The sequence below is a fragment of the Oncorhynchus clarkii genome, chromosome 12 (genome assembly GCF_045791955.1).
Source record: "Oncorhynchus clarkii lewisi isolate Uvic-CL-2024 chromosome 12, UVic_Ocla_1.0, whole genome shotgun sequence".
NCBI classification, from domain to species: Eukaryota; Metazoa; Chordata; class Actinopteri; order Salmoniformes; family Salmonidae; genus Oncorhynchus; species Oncorhynchus clarkii.
The window spans coordinates 21,058,958-21,077,696 of NC_092158.1; the positions used below are offsets into that span (position 1 = coordinate 21,058,958).

The 18,739-nt window shown below is 42.8% G+C and overlaps 1 protein-coding gene across 2 annotated transcripts in view; it reads right to left on the bottom strand.

Moving 5' to 3' along the window:
* LOC139422868 (transcription factor RFX3-like) overlaps positions 1–18,739 on the bottom strand; it is a 68,410-nt gene that overhangs the window by 44,862 nt on the left and 4,809 nt on the right. For both annotated transcript variants that reach the window (XM_071174294.1, XM_071174295.1), the window contains exons 2-3: positions 1,334–1,434; positions 1,158–1,249 (exon numbers count right to left, since the gene is read on the bottom strand). In XM_071174294.1, coding sequence (XP_071030395.1) covers positions 1,158–1,249; positions 1,334–1,429 — 188 coding nt within the window. In that variant the 5' untranslated portion in view covers positions 1,430–1,434. The remainder of the gene's footprint in view (positions 1–1,157; positions 1,250–1,333; positions 1,435–18,739) is intronic.

The window sequence follows — 18,739 nt, forward strand, 5'->3', positions numbered from 1 at the left end:
GTCCAAAATAACATTTTTTATTCTGAGATTACTGTGTCCAAAATAACACTTTTTATTCTGAGATTACTGTGTCCAAAATAACACTTTTTATTCTGAGATTACTGCGTCCAAAATAACACTTTTTATTCTGAGATTACTGCGTCCAAAATAACACTTCTTATTCTGCGATTACTGTGTCCAAAATAACACTTTTTATTCTGAGATTACTGCGTCCAAAATAACACTTTTTATTCTGCGATTACTGTGTCCAAAATAACACTTTTTATTCTGCGATTACTGCGTCCAAAATAACACTTTTTATTCTGCGATTACTGCGTCCAAAATAACACTTTTTATTCTGAGATTACTGCGTCCAAAATAACACTTTTTATTCTGAGATTACTGCGTCCAAAATAACACTTTTTATTCTGCGATTACTGCGTCCAAAATAACACTTTTTATTCTGCGATTACTGTGTCCAAAATAACACTTTTTATTCCGCAATTACTGTGTCCAAAATAACACTTTTTATTCTGCGATTACTGCGTCCAAAATAAAGCTGACTGCAGTTACTGCACTTTTAAAGTTTGGGGCACTGGCATGATTCTTGTTGACAAATCATCTGAACTGTAAGAAATATCCACTGCCCTTTTTCATGTAGAAGACATTACTGTACTCTTTTCGGTCTACTTCTGTGGAGGAGACAAGAATGTGGTACTAACACACAGTTAACAGACTCAAATAGATTGTGTGTAAGTGTGTGCTCAGCTCACTTGTTCTGCCCTGAAGTGAGACTGTGTTCAGCTCGCCTGTTAGCCGGGCTGTACCCCTCCCTGAGCCCCTCCCTCAGAGACCGCTGTCTGTCTGTGACTGTGTGTCTGTCACTATGGGACAGGCACAGCCTGGGCTAGTCAGTAGAGTGTATCCTGTCCCCCAAGCCCAGGAGAAGACTCCGTAGCACTTCTAGATACTCCTGGTCATCTCCAGGTGACTGCACATATTCAAACAGTACTTCACTGTGCTTGTACTGCCCCTGCCATGTTTGTGTGGCAGAAATGCTGCTGTGAAGTGACTTTAGCTGTTGCCATTGACTACAAAGAATACATTAAAGCAACTATGTATAGTGCCACTGCAGCAGAGGGGTGGCAAAAAGTGGGTGAACAACACGAAACACTCACATGTTCCCGTTGGTATAGACGCCACTGTTCTCCTCCACGTACTGCACCTGTTGTGCTGGGTATACATGCTGAACCTGTTGAACAGTCTGGGCCTGCAACAACACAGTGAAGGATTAGATATAAATCTCACTTTCACACACACACACACACACACACACACACACACACACACACACCTGGGAGGACACCTGCTGGGCGGAGCCTGCAGGCTGCACAGGCACAGCGGTGTGGACAGTGGAGGCGGATTCAGCGCCTGCCTCAGGGGTCTGCATGGCGCCTGCAGAAGAGAGAGAGGACACATTGGTCAACTGGGTACGACCAGAGCCATAGACAGAGGGGACTATAGAAAACCACAAGCTCTGAACTCTGGCCTAGCACCACAGTGGCTAAACAAACTCCACTGCAACGAACTCCACAAGCAACCTTCTTCTCAATTTGGTTTGCATACACAGTACCAGAACAATTCATGAAAAGGTGTGTCTGGGTCTGGGAGTATAAAATCAATATTACATAAATCCTAGATGATTTGCCAATATTATTATTATACAGTGAGGGAAAAAAGTATTTGATCCCCTGCTGATTTTGTACCTTTGCCCACTGACAAAGAAATGTTGAGTCTATAATTGTAATGGTAGGTTTATTTGAACAGTGAGAGACAGAATAACAACAACAAAATCCAGAAAATGCATGTAAAAAATGTTATAAATTGATTTGCATTTTAATGAGGGAAATAAGTATTTGACCCCCTCTCAATCAGAAATATTTCTGGCTCCCAGGTGTCTTTTATACAGGTAACGAGCTGAGATTAGATTGAGTGCTCCAAATCTCAGTTTGTTACCTGTATAAAAGACACCTGACCACAGAAGCAATCAATCAGATTCCAAACTCTCCACCATGGCCAAGACCAAAGAGCTCTCCAAGGATGTCAGGGACAAGATTGTAGACCTACACTAGGCTGGAATGGGCTACAAGATCATCGCCAAGCAGCTTGGTGAGAAGGTGACAACAGTTGGTGCGATTATTCGCAAATGGAAGAAACACAAAAGAACTGTCAATCTCCCTCGGCCTGGGGCTCCATGCAAGATCTCGCCTCGTGGAGTTGCAATGATCATGAGAACGGTGAGGAATCAGCCCAGAACTACACGGGAGGATCTTGTCAATGATCTCAAGGCAGCTGGGACCATCGTCACCAACAAAACAATTGGTAACACACTATGCCGTGAAGGACTGAAATCCTGCAGCGCAAGGTCCCCCTGCTCAAGAAAGCACCAATACATGCCCGTCTGAAGTAGAGGTCGACCGATTATGATTTTTCAACGCCGATACCGATTATTGGAGGACCAAAAAAGCCAATATCGATTAAATCGGCCGAATTTTATTTATTTATTTGTAATAATGACAATTACAACAATACTGAATGAACACTTATTTTAACTTAATATAATGCATAAAAAAAATCTATTTAGCCTCAAGTAAATAATGAAACGTTCAATTTGGTTTAAATAATGCAAAAACAAAAGTGTTGGAGAAGAAAGTAAAAGTGCAATATGTGCTATGTAAGAAAGCTAAAGTTTCAGTTCCTTGCTCAGAACATGAGAACATATGAAAGCTGGCGGTTCCTTTTAACATGAGTCTTCAATATTCCCAGGTAAGAAGTTTTAGGTTGTAGTTATTGCAGGAATTATAGGACTATTTCCCTCTATACCATCTGTATTTCATATACCTTTGACTATTAGATGTTCTTATAGGCACTTTAGTATTGCTAGTGTAACAGTATAGCTTCCATCCCTCTCCTCGCTCCTCCCTGGGCTCGAACCAGCAACACAACGAAAACAGCCACCCTCGAAGCAGCGTTACTCAGCGTTACCCATGTAGAGCAAGGGGAACAACTACTAGAAGGCTCAGAGGAGTGACATTTGAAACGCTATTAGCGCGCACTAACTAGCTAGCCATTTCACTTCGGTTACACCAGCCTCATCTCGGGAGTTGATAGGCTTGAAGTCATAAACAGCGCAATGCTTGACGCACAACGAAGAGCTTCTGGCAAAACGCACGAAAGTGCTGTTTGAATGAATGTTTACGCGCCTGCTGCTGCCTACCACCTACCACCAGTCAGTCAGATTATATGCAACGCAGGACATGCTAGATAATATCTAGTAATATCATCAACCATGTGTAGTTAAATAGTGATTATGATTGATTGTTTTTTTATAAGATAAGTTTAATGCTAGCTAGCAACTTACCTTGGTTTACTGCATTCGCGTAACAGGCAGTCTCCTTGTGGAGTGCAACGAGAGAGAGGCAGGTCGTTATTGCGTTGGACTAGTTAACTGTAAGGTTGCAAGATTGGATCTCCCGAGCTAACAAGGTGAAAATCTGTCGTTCTGCCCCTGAACGAGGCAGTTAACCCACCGTTCCTAGGCCGTCATTGAAAATAAGAATGTGTTCTTAACTGACTTGCCTAGTTAAATAAAAGGTATTTAATATTATTATTATTTTTTTTAAATCGGCGCCCAAAAATACCGATTTCCGATTGTTATGAAAACTTGAAAATTGTCCCTGATTAATCGGTCGATCTCTAGTCTGAAGTTTGCCAATGAACATCTGAATGATTCAGAGGACAACTGGGTGAAAGTGTTGTGGTCAGATGAGACCAAAACGGAGCTCTTTGGCATCAACTCAACTCACAGTGTTTGGAAGAGGAGGAATGCTGCCTATGACCCCAAGAACACCATCCCCACCGTCAAACATGGAGGTGGAAACATTATGCTTTGGGGGTGTTTTTCTGCTAAGGGGACAGGACAACTTCACCGCATCAAAGGGACGATGGACGGGGCCATGTACCGTCAAATATTGGGTGAGAACCTCCTTCCCTCAGCCAGGGCACTGAAAATGGGTCGTGGATGGGTATTCCAGCATGACAATGACCCAAAACACACGGCCAAGGCAACAAAGGAGTGGCTCATGAAGAAGCACATTAAGGTCCTGGAGTGGCCTAGCCAGTCTCCAGACCTTAATCCCATAGAAAATCTGTGGAGGGAGCTGAAGGTTCGAGTTGCCAAACGTCAGCCTCGAAACCTTAATGACTTGGAGAAGATCTACAAAGAGGAGTGGGACAAAATCCCTCCTGAGATGTGTGCAAACCTGGTGGCCAACTACAAGAAACATCTGACCTCTGATTGCCAACAAGGGTTTTGCCACCAAGTACTAAGTCATGTTTTGCAGAGGGGTCAAATACTTATTTCCCTCATAAAAAATTTTTTTGACATGCGTTTTTCTGGATTTTTTTGTTGTTATTCTGTCTCTCACTGTTCAAATAAACATACCATTAAAATTATAGACTGATCATTCCTTTGTCATTGGGCAAACGTATAGAATCAGCAGGGGATCAAATACTTTTTTCCTTCACTGTATACTAATGAACAGTGGTGTCATGACGTTGCCCTCTTTGGGTATAGCAAGCCCCATCCCCCTCTCCCTGCCTCCCCCTTGCCTCCTTCAACTAGGCTGGTGTGGTCAGAGAGAGGTCGTACATTCCTGAGGAGAAGACCCTGCCACATGGCCACACAGTATAAGAGGCAGAGTACATTTTCATAGAGAACAAAGGAATTTCTTCCACCTCACAGAACTTGAGGTACGAAAAAATGTCATGTTCCGGAGAAAGTATAAAAGATGGGTGAAGAAACCAGCTATGAACTGATCCGTTTGTTACAACTTGGGGAAGCTCATGGGAGACGGTGTGGCCACATTACCATAACGCTGTTTAGATAATAGCCTCAGATATGAGGTTTACATCTAATTGTTGTATAAGATGAATGAGTGAGTATGATACTGTTTACACAATTTTACATTGTGATTTTGGACTGTTTAATGAAGGAAACGCCAATTCCCTTTTGAGTTTAACTGAATCAGAGGACCGCCCCTGAGCCCAGTTAGGGTCAGGCATCCTGGGACAGCCCCTTTTCTGCAATTCCGAATAAAACCCAACTTTGAGAAATTATCACCAGACCATATTTTTCTCTAATAGGAGAGGACGAAGGTTGTAGACCATTGCTGAATCTTTTAACCATACCACGTGGTGAAACTCTTAGACTATCGATACCGACAGAATAAGAACAAGTCTTTGATATTAATTACTAGTCTGCAGCTAGGAATTCGGTATCATTGAACGCGAAGAACAACAACCGCCGAAACATCCATTCTATAACAAATGAATGAATGTCACTCTGAACTATTCCCTCTAAGCAAGACAGAGAGAGAGAGCGAGAGAGAGATGACGAAACGCTCCAACAGAAAAACTTTTCAACAGCGTTCAAGACGACACACTGAGTGTAAATATATATATTGATTGCAATTGTTCCGAATGAGTGATCGATCGTTCATGTGCAAAGGATTAGCATTTCAATTGTTATAATTATCAGCTTTGTAGTGTCTCATCTCAGTTGACCCCCACTTCCCCTTTTGTCTAACAAGCCGCGATGCCGGTTTAGCCCACTAGGGCACATTCCCTTATTTCTTGTAACCACATTTACCTTGTTTGCTTGTTTATGCATTTCTGTGAATTACTATTCATGTATGGATGACTCATAGGGAAGACTGGGTTCGTGCAGATAACCAACAATTTACGACGTTTGGAATGAGACTAACGTGAGGTAAAGTAAATAATTAATTAATCAGAAGACTATGGATCAGATATGAAAATATCTGAAAGGTTATATTAGGAAATTATAATCTTGTAATCTGAATATTTTTCCTTGGTGGCCCGACTTCCTAGTTACATGATTAATCAGTTGATCGCGTAATACTAATTACAGAGAATCTTTGATAAAAACTATAAGTCTTCAATTTAATGATAGTAAAGACAAGACAGTGGTCATTCAGATCCTGGAAAGACAGGAAGTAAGCTTCTGTACCAATCATCTATGCACAGATTCAGTCACAGTGCCATAGAAATGGCAGGTAGCCTAGAGGTTAAAAAAGTGTTGGGCCAGTAACCAGAAGGTTTCTGGTTTAAGTCCCTGAGCCGACTAGGTGAAAAATCTGCTGATGTGCCCTTGAGTAAGGGACTTTTATTAATTTATTTAACCCTTATTTTACCAGGTAAATCTGTAAAAAACGACCTGGGGAATAGTTATAGGGGAGAGGGTGGGGATGAATGAGCCAATTGTAAGCTGGGGATGATTAGGTGACCATGATGGTATGAGGGACAGATTGGGAATTTAGCCAGGACACCGGGGTTAACACACCTACTCTAACGATAAGTGCCATTGGAACTTTTAGTGACCAGAGTCTGTTTAACCTGTTTAACGTCCCATCCGAAAGACGGCAAGAAATTCTCCAGAAATCTCAGAGATCAGGTGGTAAACTCTGATTTACCACCCCAGAATATCCCTGAACATCTATTTGCACCCCTACTGGATGGAAACTACAGATGTAATGGCTGTGCTCAATGCATAGCCATTGTAGATCCTTCAAAAACACCCCAAAACAGGGGAGGAGATCCCAATCAAAAGGTGTTATCACATGCTCACATGCTCAGGTAGTTATTTATCTTATAACTTGTTATTGTGGTAAAATTGAGGTTGGTAAAACGAAGCGCGAATTAAAAGTAAAAATCTCGGAGCATCGTAGCACCATCACGTGCAAAAACTTGACATACCCAGTGACAGTCCACTTTTTGAAAGCAAACCACTATATTGTCCCTACGTTATATCGGCATCGAACATGTCACCCTCCCTAGGAGAGAGGGTGACCTCGACAATTTATTGTTAAAACAAGAGGCTGCCTGGATCATTCATTTAAAGACCCTTCGATCTGAAGCCATTCTTGTGATTATTGTGATTTTGTTATTCATTGTAAATATTTGTAGGCTTATGTAGCCAAATTGTATATATGACTATATGCTGTCCATTTATGTTTTTTATATGTTCTATTTATATCTGTAAATCAACCAATGACATCAAGCCACACCCGGCCATGATCACAGACACCCGTGTGTCCTTTGAAACTATATAAACTAGTGACCCGCAGTGTTTGTCATTATACCCTGATGAAGACAGCTTGTCTGTCGAAACGTTGGATATTAGATTATTACATCTGAGCTCCTAGAATGTGCGGCTCTCCTTTTTGTTTTCATGCGTCTGGGATTTGAAAATCAATATCACTCACAGAGACAAAAATCCTAGATGATTTGACAATAACTATAATATGATTATTATAATATACAGGTTGACTAATGAACAGTGATCATTCAGATCCTGGCAAGACAGGAAGTAAGCTTCTGTGCCAATCGTCTATGCACAACATTCACTTTTACATTCACAGTACCATAGAAATGGCAGGTAGCTTAGCGGTTAAAAGTGTTGGGCCAGTAACCAATAAGGTTGCTGGTTCGAGTCCCGGAGCCGACTAGATGAACAATCTGCCAATGTACTCTTGAGTAAGGCACTTAACCCTAATTGCTCCAGTAAGTCACACGGTACTAGGAACCCATCACACTGACTGTACCTGTGATATTATAGCTGCTGTACTCATGCAACAGGCAACTGTGGCCAGCAGTACAGAATGTACTCAGGTCACTAAGGTAGTGTATGAGTCAGTGGTCCAAGCAGCGAGTTCCTGTCTCTGTGTTCATAGCAATAAAATCAAGTTAATATTTAACAGCCCTAATGAGCTGCACTTTCATTCTCTGCTCTCAAAAATCTGGATTTCTTTACAACTTCCAACTGTTTTGACTCATTCAGATATCTTTTAATTTATTTATTGCCAAACACATTTAGGTTAATTTTGTGAAAATCTGGTCATGTCCACTGCCAAACCACGTTTTTTTACTTCGTTCTCTCACCTCTGCATTAGAACACATCCATAGATGTCCCAAAATGCAGGGTGTCAGTGATTTAGAATCCACCTTTATTGGCTAACGACCAAACCTTGAACACACAGAGCTATAGTGAGATGAGGACTTGGGCAGAGGGAGACATTCACAGTAACGCTGCATGTAGGCTAATCATAGAACAGCCACCTCTCCCCCTCCTCCGTGGTGCCTCCCCCTTCTCCCTCCTTCTCCCCCCTCTTCTGCTCAACTTAGTTTCCATGACCAAGCCTCTCCTGGTTAATTAAACTGTCTCCTAATAGCTCTGCATCTCTCCAGGGTCTGCCTTGCCTGCACCATCTTGCTCTCTCTCTCTGTTCATCTTTAGTGATATACCGGAGGTTAACAGGTGTTGTGGTCTGAATGCACAGAGATCGACATCATTCCCATTCAACTCAAGAGGCTGGATTGAATAGGATTTTCCCCCCATTGCTAAAAAACTGAAACAGTTGAGCACTGATTCAGACAGGTGGTTCCATGCTGTTCACAGAAAGAACCAGAGACCTGGCAGAACATTCTGCTTCTGTTGTTCTGCCGTCAGTCACAACTTTTAAACTGAAACCTCTCAGTGGAAGGAACATAGCCTATACTTTTATGGTGCGGCAGGGGTTGAAGTATTCCCCTTGTTTCTGTAATGTATTAGCCAGTTGATACAACCCAAGGCAGAAAGACTTTCAACATGTTGAAGAGCTCTCAGAATCCGGTGAAGATGAAAATCCTATATGACTTAATTCCCTTATTGTTCCATCTCTGATTCGTTGATGATTCGTTAATGTCTCTCAGTTAACTTTCCATATGTTCTGCTGATAGCCTGACAACATGGTGTAAAAAGCTCCAAAAGCCCAGGTAACTGACCACAGGGCGGTGCTAGGAATAAAGCAGACAACAGAAACTGACTTGACAGTGACAGTCGGTGCCAGGGAGATGATGCTGACATGGCTAAGTGATGGATCCAGAGGTTACCTGCAGGTCACGCTCTCTCCTCTAGTCTCTACAGGTTCCATTTTTCTTCTGCTCCATGCACTCTGCCAAAGGAGAGCTAAAGTGCAGGGCCCTGTCTGACTATACTACACAAAGCCCACCTGCTCCCTGCAGCCTGCCCCTGACGAGACCCCTGATGATTAGGAGACAAGGAGAGGAATGACTTTCTGGATGTAAACAGGGCACCTGCCGCCCCTTACACACCCCCATCCCTAGGCACTTTGTTCAGCCTGCTCTCACTCCCCTGTGGCCCACTTAAGCGCTGTGCTCCACTGAGCAACTGCATGTTCTACAAAGCCACGTAGAAACAAAGGCCACTGAGGAGGGCAAGACTTGTGTAGCCTCTCCTTCACCCTTCCCGGCTCCTTCCCCCCAATTTGACTGACAGCTGAGGAAATGGGGAGGGCTATTACATCAGAGCAAGATGTCATCACATTATCAGAACCAATAAAGGAGCAACTTGAATGACGTAACCAAAATGAATACATTATGTTGAAAGTCTAAAATACTGATGCCACCTATATCCATTTGAGACTGATAGCAAGTGGATTGTCCAAAACCTAAAAATGTATTGATGAATGTCCTGAAACAACATGTTTTGGGGAAAGGGGTTGTAACACTGTGGAAGAAAGGCAACCCCAAATAAAGAGGCATGCATCCTGTTAGACCTATGTGGTAATGAGTAAGTTTCCATGCACACCAATAATCTGGTTTTAAAATGATTATGGTAGTAGACAGAGTATGGCATTAAGCATAATAAGGTGGTTAACATAACTATCTTAAATCGGCGTACGATCATAATCAAAGGAAAGCATGCGCCGATTAAAACACCTGGTTTTCTGAGCAATTTTTCGAATTAGTAGGACACGTAAACACCTTAAAATCGGAGTTACGTCAATGTATTATATATGCTCATGTGCTAGCACCACCCGAGCGAGCCTCCCTCTTTCCCTTACAATTATGGAACAGTGATACAGTACACCTTGTCATGTAAAAACACAATGAGATGACAGACAGAGGTGGGCTTATTTAAACATGGGAAGGTCTCCTGTTCGGTCAACAATGTCTGATCCACATGTAGTGTACACAGGCTGCTGTGCATGTAGATAAGAGAACAAAACACACAGTTTATGCTGCTAAGCTATGAAAATGGATGGATGAATAATTGAATGAATCAGCTGCTCTTTAAGTGATTGGAAATGGAACAGGATCCAGGGAACAGGTGGCATGGTCCTATTTTTGCCCTACACCTGACTTCAGGTAAGTGGTAATGTGATCTGATAACTAGCCGTTTCTGACATCCTGTCCTCTGTCCACAGAGGTGCGTGTGTGTGTTGCCTTAAACATCTATGGAGAGGGGAGGAATCGGCTGAATATAAATCAAGAGAGGGAGTCACACACACACACGACAGTGGTTGCATGTTCCTACGAAATAGGCCTAGCCTATAACTAATGGGTCCTATTTTAACAATGTAGAACAACAATAGTGTCAAAAGACAGACTTTCAGATGCTCATGATTTAGACTTTCAGATGCTCGTGATTTAGACTTTCAGATGCTCGTGATTTAGACTTTCAGATGCTCGTGATTTAGACTTTCAGATGCTCGTGATTTAGAACTAGAGTCATCAGATCACAGCAATAACTGTGCAAATAATCATTATTACAGCTAATTCGTTGTAATTTATTCATTTAAATTAATTGTTTTCCCGATGTTGCTTGTGCCAGTCTGTTCCGTTCATTTGGAATTGATGCCTGCAGAGGTTTCTTAATGCATCAGGGCCTACACAACACATTCAGTGGAATATGACATAACAGATTTCTTGATGTAGCTTGCAATGCTATAAAAGGTAAGATTGAAATTATTTTATTTTGAGAAGCTACCCACATACAATTATGTATTGAGCAGTGAATTTCAAAACACAAAGACCAGGGAAGTTTTCCAATGCCTCACAAAGGCATCTATTGGTAGATGGGTAACAAATAAAAAAGCAGACATTGAATACTTCTTTGAGCATGGTGAAGTTATTCATTACACAAGTTATTATCAATACACCCAGTCACTACAAAGATATAGGCATCCTTCCTAACTCAGTTGCTGGAGAGGAAGAAAACCACTCAGGGATTTCACCACGAGGCCAATGGTGACTTTAAAACAGTTAGAGTTGAATGGCTGTGATAGGAGATAACTGAGGATGGCTCAACAACATTGTAGTTACTCCACAATACTAACCTAATTGACAGAGTGAAAAGAAGAAGGAAGCCTGTTCAGAATTAAAATATTCCAAAACATGCATCCTGTTTTCAACAAGGCAACACAAAAGTAATACTGCAAAACATGTAGCAAAGAAATTAACTTAATGTCCTGAATACAAAGTGTTATGTTTAGGGCAAATCCAATACACACTACTGAGTACCACTCTCCATATTTTCATTGTGATGCCTGCGTCATGTTATGGGTATGCTTGTCGTCGTTAAGGACTGGGGAGTTTTTCCGGATAACAAAGAAACGGAATGGAGCTAGGCAAAATCCTAGAGGAAAACCTGGTTTAGTCTGCTTCCACCAGACAGCGAGAGATGAAATCACCTTTCAGGAGGTCAATAATTTAGCAAATTGTGTTTTATATTAAAAACGTGTTTTTGCTTTGTCATTATGGGGTATTGTATGTAGATATTTCCCCTCATTCATCTACACACAATACCCCATAATGAAAAAGAAAATGTTTGCAAATAAAAAAACTGAAATATCACATTTACATAAGTATTCAGACCCTTTACTCAATACTTTGTTGAAGCACCTTTGGCAGCGATTACAGCATTGAGTCTTCTTGGGTATGATGCTACACGCTTGGCACAACTGTATTTGGGAAGTTTCTCGTACTCTTCTCTGCAGATCCTCTCAAGCTCTGTCAGGTTGGATGGGGAGCATCGCTGGACAGCTAATTTCAGGTCTCTCCAGAGATGTTCGATCAGGTTCAAGTCCCGGCTCTGGCTGGACAACTCAAGGACATTCAGAGACTTGTCCCAAAGCCACTCCTGTGTTGTCTTGGCTGTGTGCTTAGGGTCATTGTCATGTTGGAAGGTGAACCTTCACCCTAGTCTGAAGTCCTGAGCGCGTTGGGGCAGGTTTTCATCAAGGATCTCTCTGTACTTTGCGCCGTTAATCATTCCCTCGATCCTGACTAGTCTCCCAGTTCCTGCAGCTGAAAAACATCCCCACAGCATGTTGCTGCCACCACCATGCTTCACTATAGGGAATATCCCTAGGGATGGTGCCAGGTTTCCTCCAGACGTGACGCTTGGCATTCCAGCCAAAGAGTTCAATCTTGGGTTTCATCAGACCAGAGAATCTTGTTTCTCATGATCTGAGAGTCCTTTAGGTGACTTTTGGCATACTCCAAACAGGCTGTCAAGTGCCTTTTACTGAGTAGTGGCTTCCATCTGGCCACTCTACCATAATGGCCTGATTGGTGGAGTGCTGCAGAGATGGTTGTCCTTCTGGAAGGTTCTCCCATCTCCACAGAGGAATTCTGGAGCTTTGTCAGAGTGACCACTGGGTTCTTGGTCACCTCCCTGACCAAGGCCCTCCTCCACCAATTGCTCCGTTTGGCTTGGCAGCCAACTCTAGGAAGAGTCTTGGTGGTTCCAAACTTCTTCCATTTAAGAATGATGGAGGCCACTGTGTTCATGGGGACCTTCAATGCTGTAGAAATGTTTTGGTACCCTTCCCCAGATCTGTGCCTCGACACAATCCTGTCTTGGAGCTCTACAGACAATTCTTTCAACCTTATGGCTTGGTTTTTGCTCTGACATGCACCGTCAACTGTTTGTCCTTATATAGACAGGTGTGCGCCTTTCCAAATCGTGTCCAATCAATTGAATTTACCACAAGTGGACTCCAATCAAGTTGTAGAAACATCTCAAGAATGCATCCTGTTTTTATTGAGCACCAGAGCTCAATTTCGAGTCTCATAGCAAAGGGTCTGAATACTTGTAAATAAGGTATTTATGTTTTTTATTTGTAATAAAAACCTGTTTTAGCTTTGTCAAAATGGGGTATTTTGTGTAGAAGAGGGAACATAAAAAAAATTACAATTTTAGAATAAGGCTGTAATGTAGAAAAGGGGAAGGGGTCTGAATACTTACCAAATGCCCTGTACGTACCAAGACTGAATGTTCCTGAATGGCAGAGTTACAGCTTGGACTTAAATCTGACCTGAAAATGGTTGTCAAGCAATGCTCAAAACACGCACACGCACAGCCTTGCAAAAGTATTCATCCCCAGGGGTGTTTTTCCTATTTAGTTGCATTACAACCTGTAATTTAATGGATTTTTATTTGGATTTCATGTAATGGACATGCACAAAATAGTCCAAATTGAAAATTGAAAAAAATTACTTGTTTAAAAAAATAAATAAAAAATAAATTAAAAAAAAAGCAGAGAAGTGATGCGTGGATATGTATTCACCCCTTTTGCTATGAAGCCCTTACATAAGATCTGGTACAACCAATTACCCAGAAGTCACATTATTGAATTAATTAAGTTCACCTATGTGCAATCTAAGTGTCATATGATCTGTCACATGATCTCAGTATATTTATATTACTTACACACACACACACACACACACACACACACACACACACACACACACACACACACACACACACACACACACACACACACACACACACACACACACACACACACACACACACACACACACACACACACACACACACACACACACACACACACAACCTGTTCTGAAAGGCCCCAGTGTCTGCAACACCACTAAGCAAAAGGGCACCACCAAGCAAGCGGCACCATGAAGACCAAGGAGCTCTCCAAACAGGTCAGGGCCAAAGTTGTGGAGAAGAACAGATCAGGGTTGGGTTCTAAAAGAAAATCGGAAACTTTGAACATCCAACGGAGCACCATTAAATCCATTATTAAAAAATGGAAAGAATATGGCACCACAACAAACCTGCCAAGAGAGGGCCGCCCACCAAAACTCATGGAGGGTATTTTTGATTTATTTCACCTTTATTTAACCAGGTAGGCTAGTTGAGAACAAGTTCTCATTTACAACTGCGACCTGGCCAAGATAAAGCAAAGCAGTGCGACACAAACAACAACACAGAGTTACACATGGAATAAACAAGCGTACAGTCAATAACACAATAGAAAAAAAATAAAGTCTATATACAGTGTGTGCAAATGGTGTGAGGAGGTAGGCAATAAATAGGCCATAGTGGGGAAGTAATTACAACTTTGCAAATGAACACTGGAGTGATAGATGTGCAAGTAGAGATGCTGGTGTGCAAAAGAGCAGAAAAGTAAATAAAAACAATATGGGGGGTAGGTAGGTTGGATGGGCTATTTACAGATGGGCTATGTACAGCTGCAGCGATCAGTAAGCTGCTCGGATAGCTGATGTTTAAAGTTATTGAGGGAAATATAAGTCTCCAGCTTTAGCGATTTTTGCAATTCGTGCCAGTCACTGGCAGCAGAGAACTGGAAGGAAAGGTGGCCAAAGGAGGTGTTGGCTTTGGGGATGACCAGTGAGATATAAATGCTGGAGCGCGTGCTACAGGTGGGTGTTGTTATAGTGACCAGTGAGCTGAGATAAGGCGGAGCTTTACCTAGCAAAGACTTATAGATGACCTGGAGCCAGTAGGTCTGGCGACGAATACGTCAAATCAAATCAAATTTATTTGTCACATACACATGGTTAGCAGATGTTAATGCGAGTGTAGCGAAATGCTTGTGCTTCTAGTTCCGACAATGCAGTAATAACCAACAAGTAATCTAACTAACAATTCCAAAACTACTACCTTATACACACAAGTGTAAAGGGATAAAGAATATGTACATAAAGATATATGAATGAGTGATGGTACAGAGCGGCATAGGCAAGATGCAGTAGATGGTATCGAGTACAGTATATACATATGAGATGAGTATGTAGACAAAGTGGCATAGTTTAAAGTGGCTAGTGATACATGTATCACATGTAAAGATGCAGTAGATGATATAGAGTACAGTATATACGGATACATATGAGATGAATAATGTAGGGTATGTAAACATTATATTAAGTAGCATTGTTTATAGTGGCTAGTGATATATTTTACATCAATTCCCATTATTAAAGTGGCTGGAGTTGAGTCAGTGTGTTGGCAGCAGCCACTCAATGTTAGTGGTGGCTGTTTAACAGTCTGATGGCCTTGAGATAGAAGCTGTTTTTCAGTCTCTCGGTCCCAGCTTTGATGCACCTGTACTGACCTCACCTTCTGGATGATAGCGGGGTGAACAGGCAGTGGCTCGGGTGGTTGTTGTCCTTGATGATCTTTATGGCCTTCCTGTGACATCGGGTGGTGTAGGTGTCCTGGAGGGCAGGTAGTTTGCCCCCGGTGATGTGTTGTGCAGACCTCACTACCCTCTGGAGAGCCTTACGGTTGTGGGCGGAGCAGTTGCCGTACCAGGCGGTGATACAGCCCGACAGGATGCTCTCGATTGTGCATCTGTAGAAGTCTGGGAGTGCTTTTGGTGACAAGCCGAATTTCTTCAGCCTCCTGAGGTTGAAGAGGCGCTGCTGCGCCTTCTTCGCGATGCTGTCTGTGTGGGTGGACCAATTCAGTTTGTCTGTGATGTGTACGCCGAGGAACTTAAAACTTACTATCCTCTCCACTACTGTCCCATCGATGTGGATAGGGGGGTGTTCCCTCTGCTGTTTCCTGAAGTCCACAATCATCTCCTTAGTTTTGTTGACGTTGAGTGTGAGGCTATTTTCCTGACACCACACTCCGAGGGCCCTCACCTCCTCCCTGTAGGCCGTCTCGTCGTTGTTGGTAATCAAGCCTACCACTGTTGTGTCGTCCGCAAACTTGATGATTGAGTTGGAGGCGTGCGTGGCCACGCAGTCGTGGGTGAACAGGGAGTACAGGAGAGGGCTCAGAATGCACCCTTGTGGGGCCCCAGTGTTGAGGATCAGCGGTGTTGTTATCTACCCTCACCACCTGGGGGCGGCCCGTCAGGAAGTCCAGTACCCAGTTGCACAGGGCGGGGTCGAGAACCAGGGTCTCGAGCTTGATGACGAGTTTGGAGGGTACTATGGTGTTAAATGCTGAGCTGTAGTCGATGAACAGCATTCTCACATAGGTATTCCTCTTGTCCAGATGGGTTAGGGCAGTGTGCAGTGTGGTTGAGATTGCATCGTCTGTGGACCTATTTGGGCGGTAAGCAAATTGGAGTGGGTCTAGGGTGTCAGGTAGGGTGGAGGTGATATGGTCCTTGACTAGTCTCTCAAAGCACTTCATGATGACGGGGCGGTAGTCGTTTAGCTCAGTTACCTTAGCTTTCTTGGGAACAGGAACAATGGTGGCCCTCTTGAAGCATGTGGGAACAGCAGACTGGGATAAGGATTGATTGAATATGTCCGTAAACACACCGGCCAGCTGGTCTGCGCATGCTCTGAGGGTGCGGCTGGGGATGTCGTCTGGGCCTGCAGCCTTGCGAGGGTTAACACGTTTAAATGTTTTACTCACCTCGGCTGCAGTGAAGGAGAGTCCGCATGTTTTGGTTGCGGGCCGTGTCAGTGGCAATGTATTGTCCTCAAAGCGGGCAAAAAAGTTATTTAGTCTGCCTGGGAGCAAGACATCCTGGTCCGTGACTGGGCTGGTTTTCTTTTTGTAATCCGGGATTGACTGTAGACCCTACCACATACCTCTTGTGTCTGAGCCGTTGAATTGCGATTCTACTTTGTCTCTATACTGACACTTAGCTTGTTTGATTGCCTTGCGGAGGGAATAGCTACACTGTTTGTGTACGAATACGTAGCGAGGGCCAGCCGATAAGAACATACAGGTCGCAGTGGTGGGTGGAATATTAATCAGAGAGCCAACAAAGAGACCAAAAATAACCCTGAAGGAGCTGAAAAACGCCACAGCGGCGATGGGAGTATCTGTCCATAGGACCACTTTAAACCATACACTCCACAGAGCTGGGCTTTACATAAGAGTGGCCAGAAAAAAGCCATTGCTTACAGAATGAAAATAAGCAAACACGTTTGGTGTTCGCCAAAAGGCATGTGGGAGACTCCCCAAAACATATGGAAGAAGGTACTCTGGTCAGATGAGACTAAAATTGAGCTTTTTGGCCATCAAGGAAAACGCTATGTCTGGCGCAAACCCAACACCTCTCATCACCCCGAGAACATGGTGGTGGCAGCATCATGCTGTGGGGATGTTTTTCCTCTGCAGGGACTGGGAAACAGGTCAGAATTGAAGGAATGACGGATGGCGCTAAATACAGGGAAATTCTTGAGGGAAACCTGTTTCAGTCTTCCAGAGATTTGAGACTGGGACTGAGGTTCACCTTCCAGCATGACAATGACCCTAAGCATACTGCTAAAGAAACACTTGACTGGTTGAAGGGGAAACATTTAAATGTCTTTGGATGGCCTAGTCAAAGCCCAGACCTCAATCCAATTGAGAATCTGTGGTATGACTTAAAGATTGTTGTACACCAGTGGAATCCATCCAACTTGAAGGAGCTGGAGCAGTTTTTCCCTGAAGAATGGACAAAAATCCCCATGGCTAGATGTGCCAAGCTTTTGAGACATACCCCAAGAGACTTGCAGGTGTAATTGCTGCGAAAGGTGGCTCTACAAAGTATTGACTTTGGGGGGGTGAATAGTTAAACATGCTCAAGTTCTATTTCTTTGTCTTATTTCTTGTTTGTTTCACACAAAAAAATATTTTGCTTCTTCAAAGTGGTAGGCAAGTTGTGTACATCAAATGATACAATCCCCCCTAATTCCATTTTAATTCCAGGTTGTAAGTCAACAAAACAGGAATGCATTCGCAAGTCACTGTACACACATACATAAACACACAGTTGAAGTCAGAAGTTTACATACACCATAGCCAAATACATTTATACTCAGTTTTTCACAATTCCTGACATTTAATCCTAGTAAAAAATCCCTGTCTTGGGTCAGTTAGGATCACCACTTTATTTTAAGAATGTGAAATGTCAGAATAATAGTAGAGAGAATGACTTATTTCAGCTTTTACTTCTTTCATCACATTCGCAGTGGGTCAGAAGTTTACATACACTCAATTAGTATTTGGGAGCATTTCCTTTAAATTGGTTAACTTGTGTCAAACGTTTCAGTAGCCTTCCACAAGCTTCCACAATAAATTGGGTGATTTTTGGACCACCTTTTGTGATGGCCACTGCAATACCATGACTTTGTTGTCCTTAAGACATTTTTCCAAAAATCTTGAAGTATGCTTGGGGTCATTGTCCATTTGGAAGACCCATTTGCGACCAAGCTTTAACGTCCTGACTGATGTCTTGATATGTTGCTTCAATATATCCACATAATTGTCCCCCCTCATGATGCCATCTATTTTGTGCAGTGCACCAGCCCCTCCTGCAGCAAAGCACCCCCACAACATGATGCCACCACCCCCGTGCTTCATGGTTGGGATGCCTCACCCTTTTTCCTCCAAATGATGGTCATTATGAGCAAACAATTCTATTTATGTTTCATCAGACCAGAGAACATTTGGCTTTTTTTATGGCAGTTTTGGAGCAGTGGCTTCTTCCTTGCTTGGCGGCCTTTTAGGTTATGTCGATATAGGACTTGTTTTACTGTGGATATAGATACTTTTGTACCTGTTTCCTCCAGCATCTTCACAAGGTCCTTTGCTGTTGTTCTG